This window comes from Rattus norvegicus, chromosome 7, assembly GCF_036323735.1.
Source record: "Rattus norvegicus strain BN/NHsdMcwi chromosome 7, GRCr8, whole genome shotgun sequence".
In the NCBI taxonomy this organism is placed as follows: Eukaryota; Metazoa; Chordata; class Mammalia; order Rodentia; family Muridae; genus Rattus; species Rattus norvegicus.
In genome coordinates, this window is record NC_086025.1 from 67508731 (window position 1) to 67525162 (window position 16432).

At 44.5% G+C, this 16432-nt stretch overlaps 1 protein-coding gene across 3 annotated transcripts in view; it reads left to right on the plus strand.

Moving 5' to 3' along the window:
- Window positions 1-16432, plus strand: part of Matn2 (matrilin 2) — a 149628-nt gene that overhangs the window by 128591 nt on the left and 4605 nt on the right. For all 3 annotated transcript variants that reach the window (XM_017595223.3, XM_039080152.2, NM_001427155.1), the window contains exons 11-14: window positions 7284-7406; window positions 8752-8874; window positions 11365-11487; window positions 13579-13992. In XM_017595223.3, the coding sequence (XP_017450712.1) occupies window positions 7284-7406; window positions 8752-8874; window positions 11365-11487; window positions 13579-13992 (783 nt within the window). The remainder of the gene's footprint in view (window positions 1-7283; window positions 7407-8751; window positions 8875-11364; window positions 11488-13578; window positions 13993-16432) is intronic.

Here is a 16432-nt window from a genome sequence, read left to right on the forward strand (position 1 = left end):
TAGCAAACCTGGGGTTCAGTTCTCAGCACCCACATGACAGCTCTAAACCATCTACATTCCAGTTCCGGGGGATCCAACACCCTCTCATGGCCTCCAAGGGCACTGCTCACACATGGTGCAAACACGCAGGCAGGCAAAATGCCCACATACTTGTCAAATGATTAAAGAAGAAGCTTAAAGTCCCAGTGTTTGGTGCTTTTGAGACACCACCCTAAGTGCATGATAGGCCGGCGCCCTACCTCTGAGCTTATTCACAGCCCTGCTTTCACTTTTATTTTGAGATGAAGTCTCATAAGGTTGTCCAGACTTGAATTTATCTGAGTTTGCTCTATAGATCCCACATGGTAGAAGGAGAAAAACGACCTCCTGCAGGTTGACCTCTGACATCCATTTGCAAGCTATGGTATATGGTTCATGAGTACACACACACACACACACACACACACACACACACACACACGCACATACACACACACACACTCACACACACACACACACTAAATAAATGTAATTAGAAAAAATGTTCAGTTCTTCATTGCTTTTGAGGAAGGGCTTAGTAATGTAGCCCAGGCTAGTCTTGAACTCAAGATGCTACTTTAGTTTTCCAAGTCCTGGGATTATAGGAATATACCACCTAACTTTCCAGTGCTCCTTTATGTGAATAAGTGCAAATAAATACATGTGTTGTTCTTTGTTTTCTTCCACACACACAGATAGTATTCAATATAATCTGTTCAATTTTTTCACTCAATACTATTTCCTGAAGATCTCTTTGTATCATTACTGTCTTTTTTTTTTTTATCCTTATTAACTTGAGTATTTCTTATTTACATTTCGATTGTTATTCCCCGTCCCAGTTTCTGGGCCAACATCCCCCTAACCCCTCCCCTCCCCTTCTATATGGGCTTCCCCTCCACATCCTACCCCCATTACCACCGTCCCCCAACAATCATGTTTGCTGGGGGTTCAGTCTTGGCAGGACCAAGGGCTTCCCCTTCCACTGGTGCTCTTACTAGGCTATTCATTGCTACGTATGCAGTTGGAGTCCAGGGTCAGTCCATGTATAGTCTTTGGGTAGTGGCTTAGTCCCTGGAAGCTCTGGTTGCTTGGCATTGTTGTTCATAAGGGGTCTCAAGCCCCTTCAAGCTCTTCCAGTCCTTTCTCTGATTCCTTCAACGGGGGTCCCGTTCTCAGTTCAGTGGTTTGCTGCTGGCATTCGCCTCTGTATTTGATGTATTCTGGCTGTGTCTCTCAGGAGAGATCTACATCCGGCTCCTGTCTGCCTGCACTTCTTTGCTTCATCCATCTTATCTAGTTTGGTGGCTGTATATGTATGGGCCACATGTGGGGCAGGCTCTGAATGGGTGTTCCTTCTGCCTCTGTTCTAAACTTTGCCTCCCTATTCCCTCCCAAGAGTATTCTTGTTCCCCTTTTAAAGAAGGAATGAAGCATCCGCATTTTGGTCATCCTTCTTGAATTTCATGTGTTCTGTGGATCTAGGGTAATTCAAGCATTTGGGCTAATATCCACTTATCAATGAGTGCATACCATGTGTGTTTTTCTGTGATTGGGTTACCTCACTCAGGATGATATTTTCCAGTTCCAACCATTTGCCTACGAATTTCATAAAGTCATTGTTTTTGATATCTGAGTAATATTCCATTGTGTAGATGTACCACATTTTCTGTATCCATTCCTCTGTTGAAGGGCATCTGGGTTCTTTCCAGCTTCTGGCTATTATAAATAAGGCTGCTGTGAACATAGTGGAACACGTGTCTTTGTTATATGTCGGGGCATCTTTTGGGTATATGCCCAAGAGAGGTATAGCTGGGTCCTCAGGTAGTTCAATGTCCAATTTTCTGAGGAACCTCCAGACTGATTTCCAGAATGGTGTATCATTACTGTCTTAGTCACTGTTGTATTGCTATGAAAAGACACCATGACCAAGGCAACTGCTATAAAAGAAAGCATTTAATTGGGGGTTTGCTTACAGTTTCAGAGGTTTAATGCAGTATCACCATGTCAGGGAGCATGGTGGCATACAGACAGACACTGGAGCAGTATCTGAAACGTATATGCTGACCCAAAGGCAGAGAAAGAGACTCTGGGCTTGCTCGCCATGGACCTTTGAAACTTCAAACCTTAGTACCAGTGACACACTTCCTCTAACAAGACCACACATTCCAATCCTTCTAATCCTTTTGAATAGCACACTCCTTGGTGACTAAGCATTCACATGCCTATGAGGGATATTCTTATTCCAACCACCAGATTTCACTTCCTGGCCCCCAGAGGCCTATAGCCATATCATATTGCAAAATTGTTGTGTGTAGTTTTAAATTCATTACCACCTTTGCCCAGGATTGCAGCACTGCCAGCCCTCCACCTTTCCCTTTTGCTTTACCCACCTTTGGTTCCGGGAGGTGACTGTGCTACCAGCTCTTTCCCAGATTCCCTGAATCTGGGAGGAGACACAGACACACAGTTTGTTATTTTATGATTTGCCTTCTTGGCACAATTGCTGGGCGCAGATATCTCCTACCTGAAAAGCATGTCCTTACCAACTTATTATCTCTGTCTCTCCACCTGCCCTGAATGTAAAAGCAAGTCCCACCAACCCCTTGTCAAATACCCACCTGGAGCAAAGGCCACAGCCTCAGTTCTCTCCAGACCTCACATGGTTACAGTGTTCTTCTTCCTCCAAAGCATGACAGAAAGCCCTCTCTCCTTCTCTGCATCTCCTTTGTCTTAGAAGTCCCACCTATACCTTCCACCCAGCAATTGGTCCCCTGGCTTTTTTTACTGGCCAATCAAGAACCAATTGGGGAACAAGACCTTTGTATCAGAACCTCTCCTTACACAAAATGCATTCCGATCAACTTCAAAAGTTCCCATAGTCTATTACAGTTTCAACATTGTTTAAAAGTCCAATGTTCAAAATCTCTTTCTGAGACTCAAGGCAATCTCCCAAGAGTTATAGTTAACTGTAACCCCCATAAAATCAAACTCAAAAGCAGATCACATACTTCCAACATTCAGTGACTCAGGATGTACATCACCACTCCAAAAGGGAGGAAAGAGAGCACATTGAGGAAATGCTGAACCAACACAAGACTGAAAATCAGCAGGGCAAGCTCGTCTGCACCCCATGTCTAGTATCTAAGACCCCCCAGTTCTTTCAGCGCCGTGGACTGCAGCATGCTTCTCTGCCTTGGCTCCACATCTGACCTGCAGCTTTCCTTGGGAGGCGTCCCACATCCCTAGCATCCCCAACATCCTGGAGTCTCCAACACAGTCCAGCAGGAGCACAGCTTCCCAGCTCGTGCAGGGACTTGCTCTGCTCAGAAGGGAGTGTCCCCAACACTCCTTGCCCCTGTAGCAGAGCCTTGCAGCTAAAGCTGCCGACTCTGCTGCCCCTGCTTCAGCTGCACCAGCTTTCCAGCGCTGGCAGTTCCATGTGCAGAACCCTTCCCCCATTACTTCTCAGGAAGTGGGAGAGTCGTGAGTAGGGTCTTGCCCTGGGGTCACCACTCCCATTTAGCATCAGGCTCTTCTTTAACCTTTTTATCTCCTCATGTGATGAACTCCGTTATACTTTCTGGTGCTCCTTTTAGCCTCAAACTGTTCATTTTGAATTTTCCCCTGCCTAGCTCGTTCCTTTTCACACAGATCTGCATAAGAGTGGTTACTAATAACCACACGACAGAATAAATACTAGGCTGTCTTCTCTGCCTACACCAGTAACAAAACTCTTCGATTTATCCTCAGGTAGATTTTTAGGACGAGGGCAAAAAGCAGCCACACTACTTACCACAATATCACAAGAATGTCTCCGGCTCACTTACTAATCTTCTTCCCTACAAACCCTCAGAATCCCAGCTGTCATAATCTGCATTTCTCTCATCACCACTATCACCTATAATACTACTAGTGTGGCCCATGAGGCCCATTAAACCATTCAACTGCTCTCCTAGTCCAGAGTCCCAGAGTCTACGTTCTGCCATGAAGCAGCACGGTCAGGCTGCTTACAGCAATTACCTCAACATCTGTTTCAGTCACTGTTCTATTGTGATGAAGGGACGACATGACCAAGGCAGCTCTTATAAAAGAAAACATTTAATTTGGGGCTTTCTTATACTTGATGACAGCAACTTGCTTGTTATCATCATGGCAGAGAACATGACAGCATGCACATAGGTGCTGGAGCAGTAGCTGAGAGAGATACACTGACTCAGACACACACACACACACACACACACACACACACACACACACACACACACACCCGGGGCGGGGTACTCTGGGATTAACTTGGACTTTGAAACCTCAAAACACACCCCCAGTGACACACTTCCTCCAACAAAGCCACCCCTCCCATCCTTTCAAACAGCGCCCCCCCTGGTGCCTAAGCATTCAAATCTATGAGCCTGTAGGGGACATTCTTATTCAAACCACACGAGTGCATAGGCAACTTCCTCATTCTCTCCAGCTGTGTGACGTTCCACTGCATTTGGCTAGTCCCGCTTCTGGACACTCTGGGTGACTCTCACCTTTCACCTTTACAGACAGCCAATAACTTGACATTACATTCCTTTATGGGGTACAAGGGTATCTGCAGACGGGAGTCCCTACATGAAGCTGCTGGGTGAGACGTTCATTCTGTAACTTTCACAGACACTGCCAGATCCTCCTCCATAAACAGGCAAGTATGCCGTGTAGTTCAGTTGACTAAACTGAACTCTGGGAGAACTGAGGAGCTGGGCTGCGAGCTGCTGGCATATAGCCAAGGATAAGGACATGACCCTATGGGCACAGGGCTTCTCCCTGGCTACCCTGACCTCTGATAAAGAAAAGCAGTGTCATCTGTCAGACGGGCTTGAGCTCAGGAGCCTTTATCTCCATGGAAGAAGACCCTGTAGTCTTCAAGAAGAAAGCCTGAGTTTAGACAGTAGAGCAGGGCTGGGGTTAGGGAGTCCCAGGAGAAGAGTGTGATCAGAAAGTTCACTCTGGATTAGGGCTTGGCAATCTTGGCCTGGGAAAGCTTTTGATATTGTATTATCTTGGAAAATGGAGTATCCTTAAGAATGCATGGTGAGGGCTGGGGATTTAGCTCAGTGGTAGAGCGCTTACCTAGGAAGCGCAAGGCCCTGGGTTCGGTCCCCAGCTCCGAAAAAAAGAACCAAAAAAAAAAAAAAAAAAAGAATGCATGGTGAAGGAGGGAGAATTCTCCCCTCTGTGCCAACCAGCTGCCTGTTCTGTGTGTCACCTAGTGGTCCTTTTAACTCTGTGAGGAACTACCCAGCCACAGAGAAGTATTCTGCATTAATGATGAGTCCAGAATGTGCCCAGGGAAGTAAGTCACACTCAGAGCAAACTGGAGCCCCCAACTCTCCTCTGCAGTTAAAATTCCAGCCCGCATCATTTCCCTGTTGTTCAAACATTCTGGCAGAAAGGCAAAATTCCCTTTGTGTCTGAAAGCTTAGCAGATGGTAATGCTGTGTAGTTGGGAAAAGTCATGTGCTTATCAAAAAAAATAATAACATTTTTAATCTGGTTCCCCCATTTATTAGCAAATGGTCTTGGCAATCTGTCATAAGCCTTCCTCAACTTTAATTTCTCTTGCTGGTAAATGTGAATAATATTGGATCCTTTAACTAGCCTACAGGATATAGTTCTGAGGACTTCCCTTCTCTGAAAAGAAATGCTGCAGTAATGCTTAACAAAAACAAAGTTGATGGGTTCTTCCTGTTGTGACCCCTGCCAGATCCCTTTACCACTTTGGTGCACACCCTCTGTTGAAATCCTGTTCATTTTCTAAAAGGATGGGTTAGCTTTCAGTTAACTGTATGGTTCTCATAAAATCTTACTGCCCCCCCCCCGTGGGGCTGGAGAAATGGCTTGGCATTTAAAAACACTCGCTGCTCTTCCAGGGGTCCTGAGTTCAGTTCCCAGCAACCACAGGGTGACTCACAATCATCTAAAAGGGCATCTGTCGCCCTCTTCTGACATGAGGGTGTACATGCAGCCAAGCACTCACATTTAATCATTTAATTAATTAATTAAATTTGCAAAATGCCATTGCCATCCAGCCCTATAAAATAAAATGCTATATTTCAAAAGCTCAATCTGATGATCTCAGAGTTATCCTTGACTCTTGTCCTAACCATGTGATGGTGGACTCTTCATTTCCATTGTTGGAAAGGACAGAAGTTGACACAAAATTGCCCTTTAGATGAAATTTATTAGGAGAGATCCTCATGACCATGGGCAGCTATGATCAGGCCATGACATGGGAGACCAGTAACAGAGCGAAGAGGCTGGTGGGAGAGAGTCCTGGATTCTAAAGAACAAAGGCCATTGATTCCTAGCTGTCAATGGAGGTGGCCAGATCTATACCGTGTGATCTGGCCTGGCACTGACTTAACTTGTAGTTCATGGTTGTCTGTGGTCTAGGGGGTCAGGGTGACTGGGCTTCTTCACAGCTGCAAGAGGGAAGAGAGAACTTCCAGGAAGACAGGGAGGTATGGCCTCATTACCTAGACAGCTAGAAGATCTGTGGTCTAACATCAGTCTACCAGCAAATCTTATAGGCTCTACCATCAAAACATAGCCAGTCTGACCACACGGTCACCACTGTGTCCCGGGCCTGTAGGACCACTGCAGTAGGCTATTTTCATCTCCCATGTCCCTTCTCTACACTCATAGATAGCTCTCTGTGCTTTCACAATGCAGCCAGATGGGGGACATTCTCCTGCTCAAAACATCCCTCAGACATGCCCTGCCTATGTGCCCCCATGCTGTGTATCTAGGTGTGTTGAAGCTTACCTAGTGCTCAGGCTGAAGCAAAAGATCATGGGTTCAAGGCCAACCTGGATTACATAGTGGTAGCCTATCTTGAAATAACAACAGAAAGCTTGGCTGCCTTGAATGAATGAATGAATGAATGAATGAATGAATGAATGAGTCAAGTGTTCCTCATGCATATGAAGATTCATAGGAAAGCTAGTATTACACTTATTCTCTTCTAGTCTTAGCTATCTACATCTCCTTTTGGAAACTGCCCCTTTCTGTTTTCTTTTCCCCATGGAGCTGGGCGTTTCGCTTTATGTATGTGCTTTGTATATATTAGGAACTTTCGCTCATAGATACTTTCTAATCTGAAATGAACTATGTGAGAAAAGACACAGTTTTACTTAAGATGTCTGAAATGTCTTTTAGAAATGAATAGGTCACTAGTCACTTATCCATGAATAATTTTCTTCCGTTCCTGCATTTCTATTCAGAACTGGACTCTTGTGCTTTGGGGGACCATGGTTGTGAACATTCATGCGTAAGCAGTGAGGACTCATTCGTGTGTCGGTGCTTTGAGGGATATGTCCTTCGTGATGATGGGAAGACCTGCAGAAGTAAGTTTGCTAGAGCTGGCTCATACAGCCATGCCTGAAATCTACCACGGCAGCCTTGGTGTGAGCCAATGGTTCTCAACAGCTAACACCACACAATCGAACGTCCTGTGGTGTCCTCGGTGGGACCCTGGACCAGAAGACTTGTGCTGTGTGATAACGAAGTAACCATATAACTACATGTTTTACTAAATACCTGCTAAGCCAGGTGTGGTGTAACACACTTTGATTCCCATTACTCGGGAGGCAGAGGTAGGTGATCTCTGTGGATGCAAGCCCCGTCTAGTCTACAGAGCAAGTTCTAGGCTGCCCTACATAGTGGCACCCTCTCTCGGTAAGAACAACATAGTAAGCTGGGCCTGGTGGTATATTCCTATAATCCTGGCTACTTAGAAAGCTGAAGCAGGAGCAGACAAATTCACAGACTTCCCGGGCAGTAGGCTATCCTAGACAACTTAGTGAGACATTCACTCAAAATACAAAAAAACAAAAAAACAAAAACAAAAAAAAAAAAACAAAAACGATGCCTGGAGAGATGACAGGTGATTAAGAACCCTTGGGCGGTTCCAGAGGGTGTGAATCCAGTTCCCTGCACCCCTGTCAGGCAGCTTACAGGCTCCAGTAACTCCAGCCCCAGGGACTCTGGCTCCCTCTCCTGGCTTTTGCTGGCAGCTGCACTCATGTACACACCCATACACAGACATAAAAATACAGATAAGTAAATAAATGGGCTAAGGATGCAGCTTAGTGGTACAGCACTTGCCAAGCACACATAAGGTTCTGTCCCTAAAACCTCAATAACAACAGTAACAGTCAAAGAGCAGTGTGCAAGTCTGAGCAAATGGCTCTCATCTGTCAGTCCTTTTCTCTGACTTCTCAAAACTCTTCCCAAAGAGGAAAGAAAGGAAGAAGGAAAGATGAGTGCCTGAAGTCATTACTCTCATTTTCAGACAAGAAAGCTAAGATTCTAAGAGGTTACGTGATTTTCCTAAATCATAGATTATGCCAGGGACAAAGGCAAGATCAGTTCTCAGTGCTAGCAATTGTAAAGAAAGCTTTCTCCTTCGTAATCTTACCAATGACACCTTCATGTGATACCAGAGGCCATGTCTGCTAACTGCTAGGGCTGGCTTGCATCCTGAGACACTGAAATTGGTGCTGGAGAGTGGAGGTGGCTATAGCAGTGGGTATGTTTGAAGATTGAGGTCAATCCAGAGCCACAAAACTTCATCCAGCTTCACCTTTCCACTCAAGCAGCAGTCTGGAGGCTGAGATGGATGGATCTTCCAGGGGAGTCTGTGTAGACGTTTTGTTGATGCAGCTGTTCTAACTACTGTACTCTCCTCAGGGGAAGATGTCTGCCAGGCTGTAGACCATGGCTGTGAGCACCTTTGTGTGAACAGTGGCGAATCATACATCTGCAAGTGCCTGGAGGGATTCAGGCTTGCTGAGGATGGGAAACGCTGCAGGAGTGAGTAACCTCCGTGCTGCTTATGTCTCTGGGCACAGCTCGTCACTGGATCCTCACATTCTTCCTTTGTAGACTTCATAACCACGTCACAAACTCAGATTCCAACTTTGGGTGAAGGTGTTTTCAGGGGATCAAGTAAGCTGACTCCGGGCTCTTCAGGAATTTCTCAGTGGCAGTCCTAAGTTGTCAGGCTCTTTGCTCTGTTCTCTCTCAGCTCTGGCATGGTGGTTGGGTGCTGCACAGGGCCTAGTGTAGTGCCTAGCAAGTCAGCAGGCAAGACTAGAATCACTGGTAGCAACTGACTACCAGGACCAAAAAGATAATTTCAGTGCTTTAAGGTAAAGGGTAGGAGAAGGGCTGGAGGGAGGCTCTGTGGGTTTTTAAGACGGGGAAAACAAACCCAAACTAACAACAACAACAAAAAAAAAAAAAAAAAAAAAAAGCCCTACCATTTGCTTCTCTAGACCAGGTTTCTCAGAACAGTTTCATTAGAAAGTTTGGGGGCTCAGAGATGGCTCAGTTGGTAAAGAGCTCGCTGTGTGTGTTGGTAAAGAGTAGGCATGAGGACCCAAGGTCCATCCCCAGTGCGGTGTGAAAGCAAGCATGGTGGAGAACATCTGTCACCTTAGTGTGAGAGGCAAAGACTGGAGAATCCCAGAGACTTGCTGGCCAGTCAGTTTAGGTGATTTTGTGAGCTGATAACTCAGAGAGAGAGCTTGTCTCAAAAAGTAAAGTGGGGGGCTGGGGATTTAGCTCAGTGGTAGAGCGCTTACCTAGGAAGCGCAAGGCCCTGGGTTCGGTCCCCAGCTCCAAAAAAAAGAACCAAAAAAAAAAAAAAAAAAAGTAAAGTGGATAGTGATTGAAGAAGACATTGACCTCGGACCCCCCACAAGCACATACAAACAGGCACAAGTGCACACAGACGTTCATGTAGACTCATGCTAGGATTCTCCAGGAAAATAGATAACAGTGTTTACGTAGCAGAGGAATGTGTACACACATGTTGTGGATAAAGGAAAAAAAGGGGGAGAAAAAGAAAGAGAAATTGACTTTAAGGAATTGGCTTATGAGATTGTGAGGGCTTGTGAGGAGGTCTGAAGGGCAGGCTGGAAACCCAGTATGAGCTAAACTTACAGGTAAAGAGAGTCTTCCCTTTGTCTGGGAATCATAGCCTGCTCTGAAGGCCTTCACATGACTAGAATAGGCCCCCACACACTAGGGAGGGTAGCCTGCTTTACTCAGAATCTGCTGGTTTAAATGCTAACCTCATGTACAAGGTACCTTCACAGCAACTTCCAGACCCACACTCGACAAAACAAAACAAAACGAAACAAAACTGGGCACTATAGACAGCCAAAGTTTACATAAAATTAGCAGTTTCTACTCAAAAAAGAGCAGCTCAGTAAAGTGGGGGTTAGAATATAGGCATAGACTTTCTTCCCTTTCTAGATGGTTCTCTTTCGGGGACAGGGGTTGATAATATCTGTGTGGTTTTTGTGACTCTGCTACAGTGGGCAGAATGGGCCTTTCTTGGTTAAGCAAAGCAAGTTCATTTGCCTCTGAGGTTGCTTTGTGGGCAGTTTCCTCGAAGACCCCTTGAGAGCACGGAGCATTGCACATGTCAGCAGAGCTGAGTGGAGAACTTATTAATGCCATTCTTCTCCAAGAGCAGGGCTTGTGTCTAGCAAGGACTCTGAGTGAGTACCTCTGCCAGCCCTCCTTACTGCCTGGCCTTCTTGCTGTACACGACAGTCCTTCCTTCATGGAGATCATGCTTCGGTCCTGTCCACATGTCTGCCTGAGCCAGTCTTTCTATTCATTTAACATAGGTATCAGTCAATACATTGAACAGATGTGTACAAGGCACAATTTCTAGCCTTGTAATTTGATTCCTAAATTAAATCCCACAGTTTCCCACTTCCTAGAGGTATCTATAGTTACAGATTCCAATTGCATGTAAGGTTTCTTCTCCTTTTAAAGGTTAGACAGAGGCTCGGGGGTATCATACAATCAGAAAGTGCAGACAGAAAAGTGTGCCTCAACTGGGCAATCCTCTGGCCAGACAACCTTGTGAAACTCAGACACGTGGCATCCATTGCTTCATTTATTCTGTGTGTACCTAGCCATGCCCCCAGGGTGCTGTTAGGATCAAAGGGTCATTAACTACTTCAAAAAGTTCAAATCACCTCACCTGTGAGAAATGCTCATTAGACAACGGCATGGGGTATCTGGGATCTCTACTTTGAAGCTAACGCCTATATAGCCATTGTAAAAATCAAATGGCAAATCCACCATGTCCTGTAGGATCAAGGGAGCTCCGAGGGGAACTGCTTCTTGATCTTGGCCTGTTCTGGCATGGATTGCAAAGATGAGCTCTTTAAAAACTGTGTTCTTTAAGATGGATTACTTCCTCACCCTCCCCTGGCATGACTGTTCTCAATAGCTTCTTTCTACAATAATGGGTTGTTCATCTCCCCACATTTTCCCCAGGGAAGGATGTCTGCAAGTCCATCCAGCATGGCTGTGAGCACATCTGTGTGAACAATGGGAATTCCTATCTGTGCAGGTGCTCAGAGGGCTTTGTCCTCGCTGAGGACGGAAGGCACTGCAAGAGTAAGTGACTGGGACCAGTTCACTGCTTCCATTTGTTTTTGGTGCAATGGCTTTTTGTAGCATTTCCAGGCAATAGACCCCTTAGCCCTCCTTCTTCCATATACATGGATGTATACACAGACAGCAATAACAACAGCCTTTGATTTAGTAGATAGCAAATGCAATAGCTGGTTCTGTTCTGTAAGCAAAGGGTACAGACAGAGGAGTGGCTTGTACATCACTCCAGTACCCCTGACATCTGCTGGAGAGCCACATGCATGGCATCTGAGTCTTTTCTGATCTCCTTTCTATGATGAATCAATAGACTGGGTAATGAGGACAAGCATTTCATGAGGAAAGAGAACCCTCAGGGCTGAAGAGTTAGCTCAGTGGTTAAGAACAGTATCTGTTCTTTCAAAGGACTCAACATCCATATGGTAGCTCACAGAAGATCTGAGATGTATACATGCAGGCAGAACACTCATACAGATAAAACAAAGTAAAATTTAAAAAAAAGAGAGAACTCAGCCCCCAACTACTCCCCCTACACACACACACACACACACACACACACACACACACACACACACACACACGGGAGCACTCACATTAGCATTTTCTGCTGGCCAAACCTAGAAGTATTTTTGCATATGTATGTTTTTACTTGCTTTATTATTGTACTTCGCTTTGAAAGATTAGACAGTTGCTTGATCTATATAAAAAAGAATATTATAATAACATACTGTACACTGTTTGAAATGAGATAATCTATTTGGAATTGGTACAATTCTCTTATGCAACCCTACATACAAAGTCTCTTAGCAGCGAAATTGCCTATATATTTATATAAAGTATTTCTTTTTACTGTTAACCATCTAAGTTTCCCATAAAGCTTTTTTTTTTCCTTCGGAGCTGGGGACCGAACCCAGGGCCTTGCGATTGCTAGGCAAGTGCTCTACCACTGAGCTAAATCCCCAACCCCTAAAGCTTTTTTCAAAGTTACATTTTTTAAGCCTTAATAGTTCAGTAGAGCACTTATTCATGTGCTACCAAATAAAGACCGCCAGGTTCTTTTATTCTGTCAGCAATAATATATAGCACACCTATTGTGTGCCAAACATTATAAGCCCAAAAATAAAAGACCCTTAGTATCTACTGCAGGAGAATTCAGGCTAGGAGAGAAAGACACGTTGTTAAATAATTATCCCACTGCATGGATACAGCACAGGGCACATTAGGTTTACGCAAAGTGGTTTTAGACATTTTGTGTTAGTCATTACCATAGTCCTGCTGTGTCCACAAAGCAGATACTCAGTACATTGATTCTGACTGAATAAATTAAGGTGTTAGGGTATTCAGAAAGTAGCTGACATAGCTGAGTTACTGTGTGAGCTTCTTGGAAGAGGTAATGGCTGAGGAGAAACTAAGCATGTCTTCTACTGCCAAAACATTAGCACTCGTGTATCTCAGCATCCCACAACACAGCACAAGGAACTGCCGTGCTCTAGCCTAACCCAGTGGTTCTCAACTTGTGAGTCATGACTCCTGAGGGGGTTGGTAAAGCCTTACAATTCATAGCAGTAGCAAAATTACAATTATGAAAATAACTTTATGGTTGGGGGTTATCACAACCTGAGGAAGGGTCACATCACTAGGAAGGCTGAGAACCACTGGTCTAATCCTTTACTGTAATCTGTGCACAGAAAAGGACTTGCTGCCAGTAATCGGTGTGATTTCCTTTTCAATATGTGTGTACCGTGTAGCTTACTTAGGGGAGTTACTGCTGTTCATAATTGGTAACTCAAACATAAAAGGATAACTGGAAAAACTTGTATTTGTGATATGTGAGAATACTGTTCTTAACCACTGAGCTAACTCTTCAGCCCCAGGGTTCTCTTTCCTCATGAAATGCTTGTCCTCATTACTCAGCCCATTGATTCATCATAGAAAGGAAATCAGAAAAGACTCAGATGCTGTCCTGTGTGCTAGGTGAAAAACAAAAAATGGCTCTCTAAATTCACCTATGCCTCCTGCTGAAGCACGATTTTTTATACTTTGTATACACTGGATCTCTAACTTTTTAACCTTGTTACTTTCCTTTCCTTCCTATAGGATGCACTGAAGGCCCAATTGACCTAGTCTTTGTGATTGATGGATCCAAGAGCCTTGGAGAAGAGAATTTTGAGATTGTGAAGCATTTTGTCACTGGGATCATAGATTCCTTGGCAGTTTCCCCCAAAGCTGCTCGCGTGGGGCTGCTGCAGTATTCCACACAGGTCCGCACAGAGTTTACCCTGAAGGGCTTCAGCTCAGCCAAGGACATGAAAAAAGCTGTGGCCCACATGAAATACATGGGCAAAGGCTCTATGACTGGGCTGGCCCTGAAACACATGTATGAGAGAAGTTTTACCCAAGTAGAAGGAGCCAGGCCCCTCTCCACACGGGTGCCCAGAGCAGCCATTGTGTTCACGGACGGACGGGCTCAGGATGATGTCTCCGAGTGGGCCAGGAAAGCCAAGGCCAATGGTAAAATGGGATGGAGTTGTGGCTTATATTACTCAAAGTTTGTGTCTCTTCAATTCACAGCTGGTCTTAGGAGTCAGTGTTTGAGCAACCAGTAATTGCTGGTTAAGCCAAAATACACCTTGGCAATACTGCCACCTACAGGCCATAATGGGACCCTGGAGATACTAAATAAATGTTCCTCACAGCCTGGGTAATAGGATTTACCCCCTAGTACGTGACCTTCAGTAGAGACAATCACCTCAGCAAGTGTTATTTAATTACAACACCCTGGCATGTTTCCTCCATAGTCACCTGAAGAAATTTTTTTAAAAGATAGATTTCTGGTGGCAACTTTACTGACACAAGTACACTTTTAAAATTTTTTATTTTTATTTTCATGTGCATTGGTGTTTTGCCTACATGTGTGTCTATATGAGGGTATCAGATCCCCTAGAACTGGAGTTAGGGACAGCTGTGATCTGCCATGTGGGTGTGGGAATTGAACCCAATTCTTCTGGAAGAGCAGCCATTGCTCCTAACCACTGAACCATCATCCCCGCCTACCCAAGACACTTTAAAAAAATGTAGGAGGAGGAAGAAAGAAGAGGGGAGTTACCCAGGGAGGGAGGGAGGAACACAGAGAGAGAAACAAAAAGGAAAGATTCTCTTTCTAGCTTGGGCTGGCCTGAAACACACTGTAGCACAGAATGAATGGCTTCAAACTCATTGCCTCAGCCTCCCTAGTACTTGGACTACAAGCATGAGCCAACACATGAATAGATTTTTGGTCAAGCCTTTAAGTGAATACTCTGAAGCCATGAAGTCTTTGAATAGAGAAGACCTGTGTTGGCAGAAGCCTAGCTTTTGAAAGGAACAGAGCTGGATGGGTCCAAGTTCCTATTGCTCCATGACACTCAGACCGTCCTCTGGGGTTTTCCTGACTTTGTGTATTCTGCAGGAAGGGTCTGAAGGGTGGCTTTATTTGCATAGATGTGGAACAGTGTGGCCTTTGATTCATGGGAGGCCAAAAGCCAGGATGGATGTTGGAGCCAGTTCATGATGATTATATATGGCTTTCCTCTGGTGAGATGAGAAGACTCAAGCAATCTGCTTCTAAGTCAAACTCCTTCAAGTAATGAAGGCACACTGCTAAGAAAAAGGAATGTATGCAAGAAAAAAGCAGTATGCAGTCCTAACTGGAGACGCTCTAGAATTTGAGCCTAGATGGGCCCAGATGCATAGATGATTGACATTTGCTCAGTCCATTAAAAAAAAAAACAAACCCAGAACTCTAAGTCCTATTGGCAAACTCCATCCTCCCTCACAGAATGGCTGATGGTTTCCAAACAGGGTTTTTGTTTTTGTTTTTGTTTTTTAAGAGTCCACTTTTCTTACCTCAGTGTTCAATCTTTCCCTGCCCAAGAGTGAGGGAGCCTTTAGAGGTGTCTATCCCTGGGTCATCTGAGTGCTTTGTAAAACCGGTTGTTCACTCTAGACTGGCTTGCTAGAGCTAAGGTATAACCTAAGCCCTGCTAGCCTGCATTCTTAAAAAGTACTAGGGGAGACTCTCTTTCTCCCAAAATAGTGATTAGCCTTTTATTAGACTCGTTGAAACTTGCCCACCCTACATCTCCACAAATTGCTTCAAATTTCTCAAAGGCAGCTAGTAGAAGCAGATATTTAGTTCTTGAATCAACCAGGCTTATCCAAAATGACATCCTCTTAATGAATTTAGTTTCTCTGAGTATGGCTAATATGACCTTGAACTAGTAGTTTTCCTCTTGAAAGAAACTTCCTGGCTCCCAAATATGCTGAGCTCAACTGTTGTCTACACAGACCCAGAACAAGGTGTCTCCTTTGCCCACTGGCTTTAAAGGCCATGCTATAATGCACTCTGAAACCTCTAGTCTAATGGTTTAGCCAGAATAAGATACCGATGTTGAAAATTCCTAGAAGCCAAGCAATGTTCAATTGCTTACTTCACTTCAAAACGAGGGAATGGAGTCTAAAGACTAACTTGATTTAGAAAACATTTTATAGTAACCTCATATCCCCCTTCGAAATCTCAGGTAGGTATTTTAAGTTTCTTCTTTATCCTGACTGGGAATTCTAGTGCTCTGAAGACTTACATCTTTAGCTTCTCATTTCTGTTCAAGACAATTCGCCAACCTTCCCATTCATCCAAGAGAGGTGGGCAGAAGGCAGCTCCACTTGGTCCCAAAACAGTTAAGATTCTTCTCATTTCCTTTTGAGGTTAAACCATCTGAGCACTCAGAAGGCTGAGGCAGGGGTTTAACACCCCAGCCTTAGCTATATGGCAAGGACCAATTTTGTTTGTAAACTAAACAATGTTATAAATTAACCTGCTTAGAATTTTCCCAGAAAACTCCATTTTACCAAGCTGTGAGCCTTTTTCCTACTGTCCAGAGGCCAATTCAGGAGAAAGCTGTACATTTGTTAC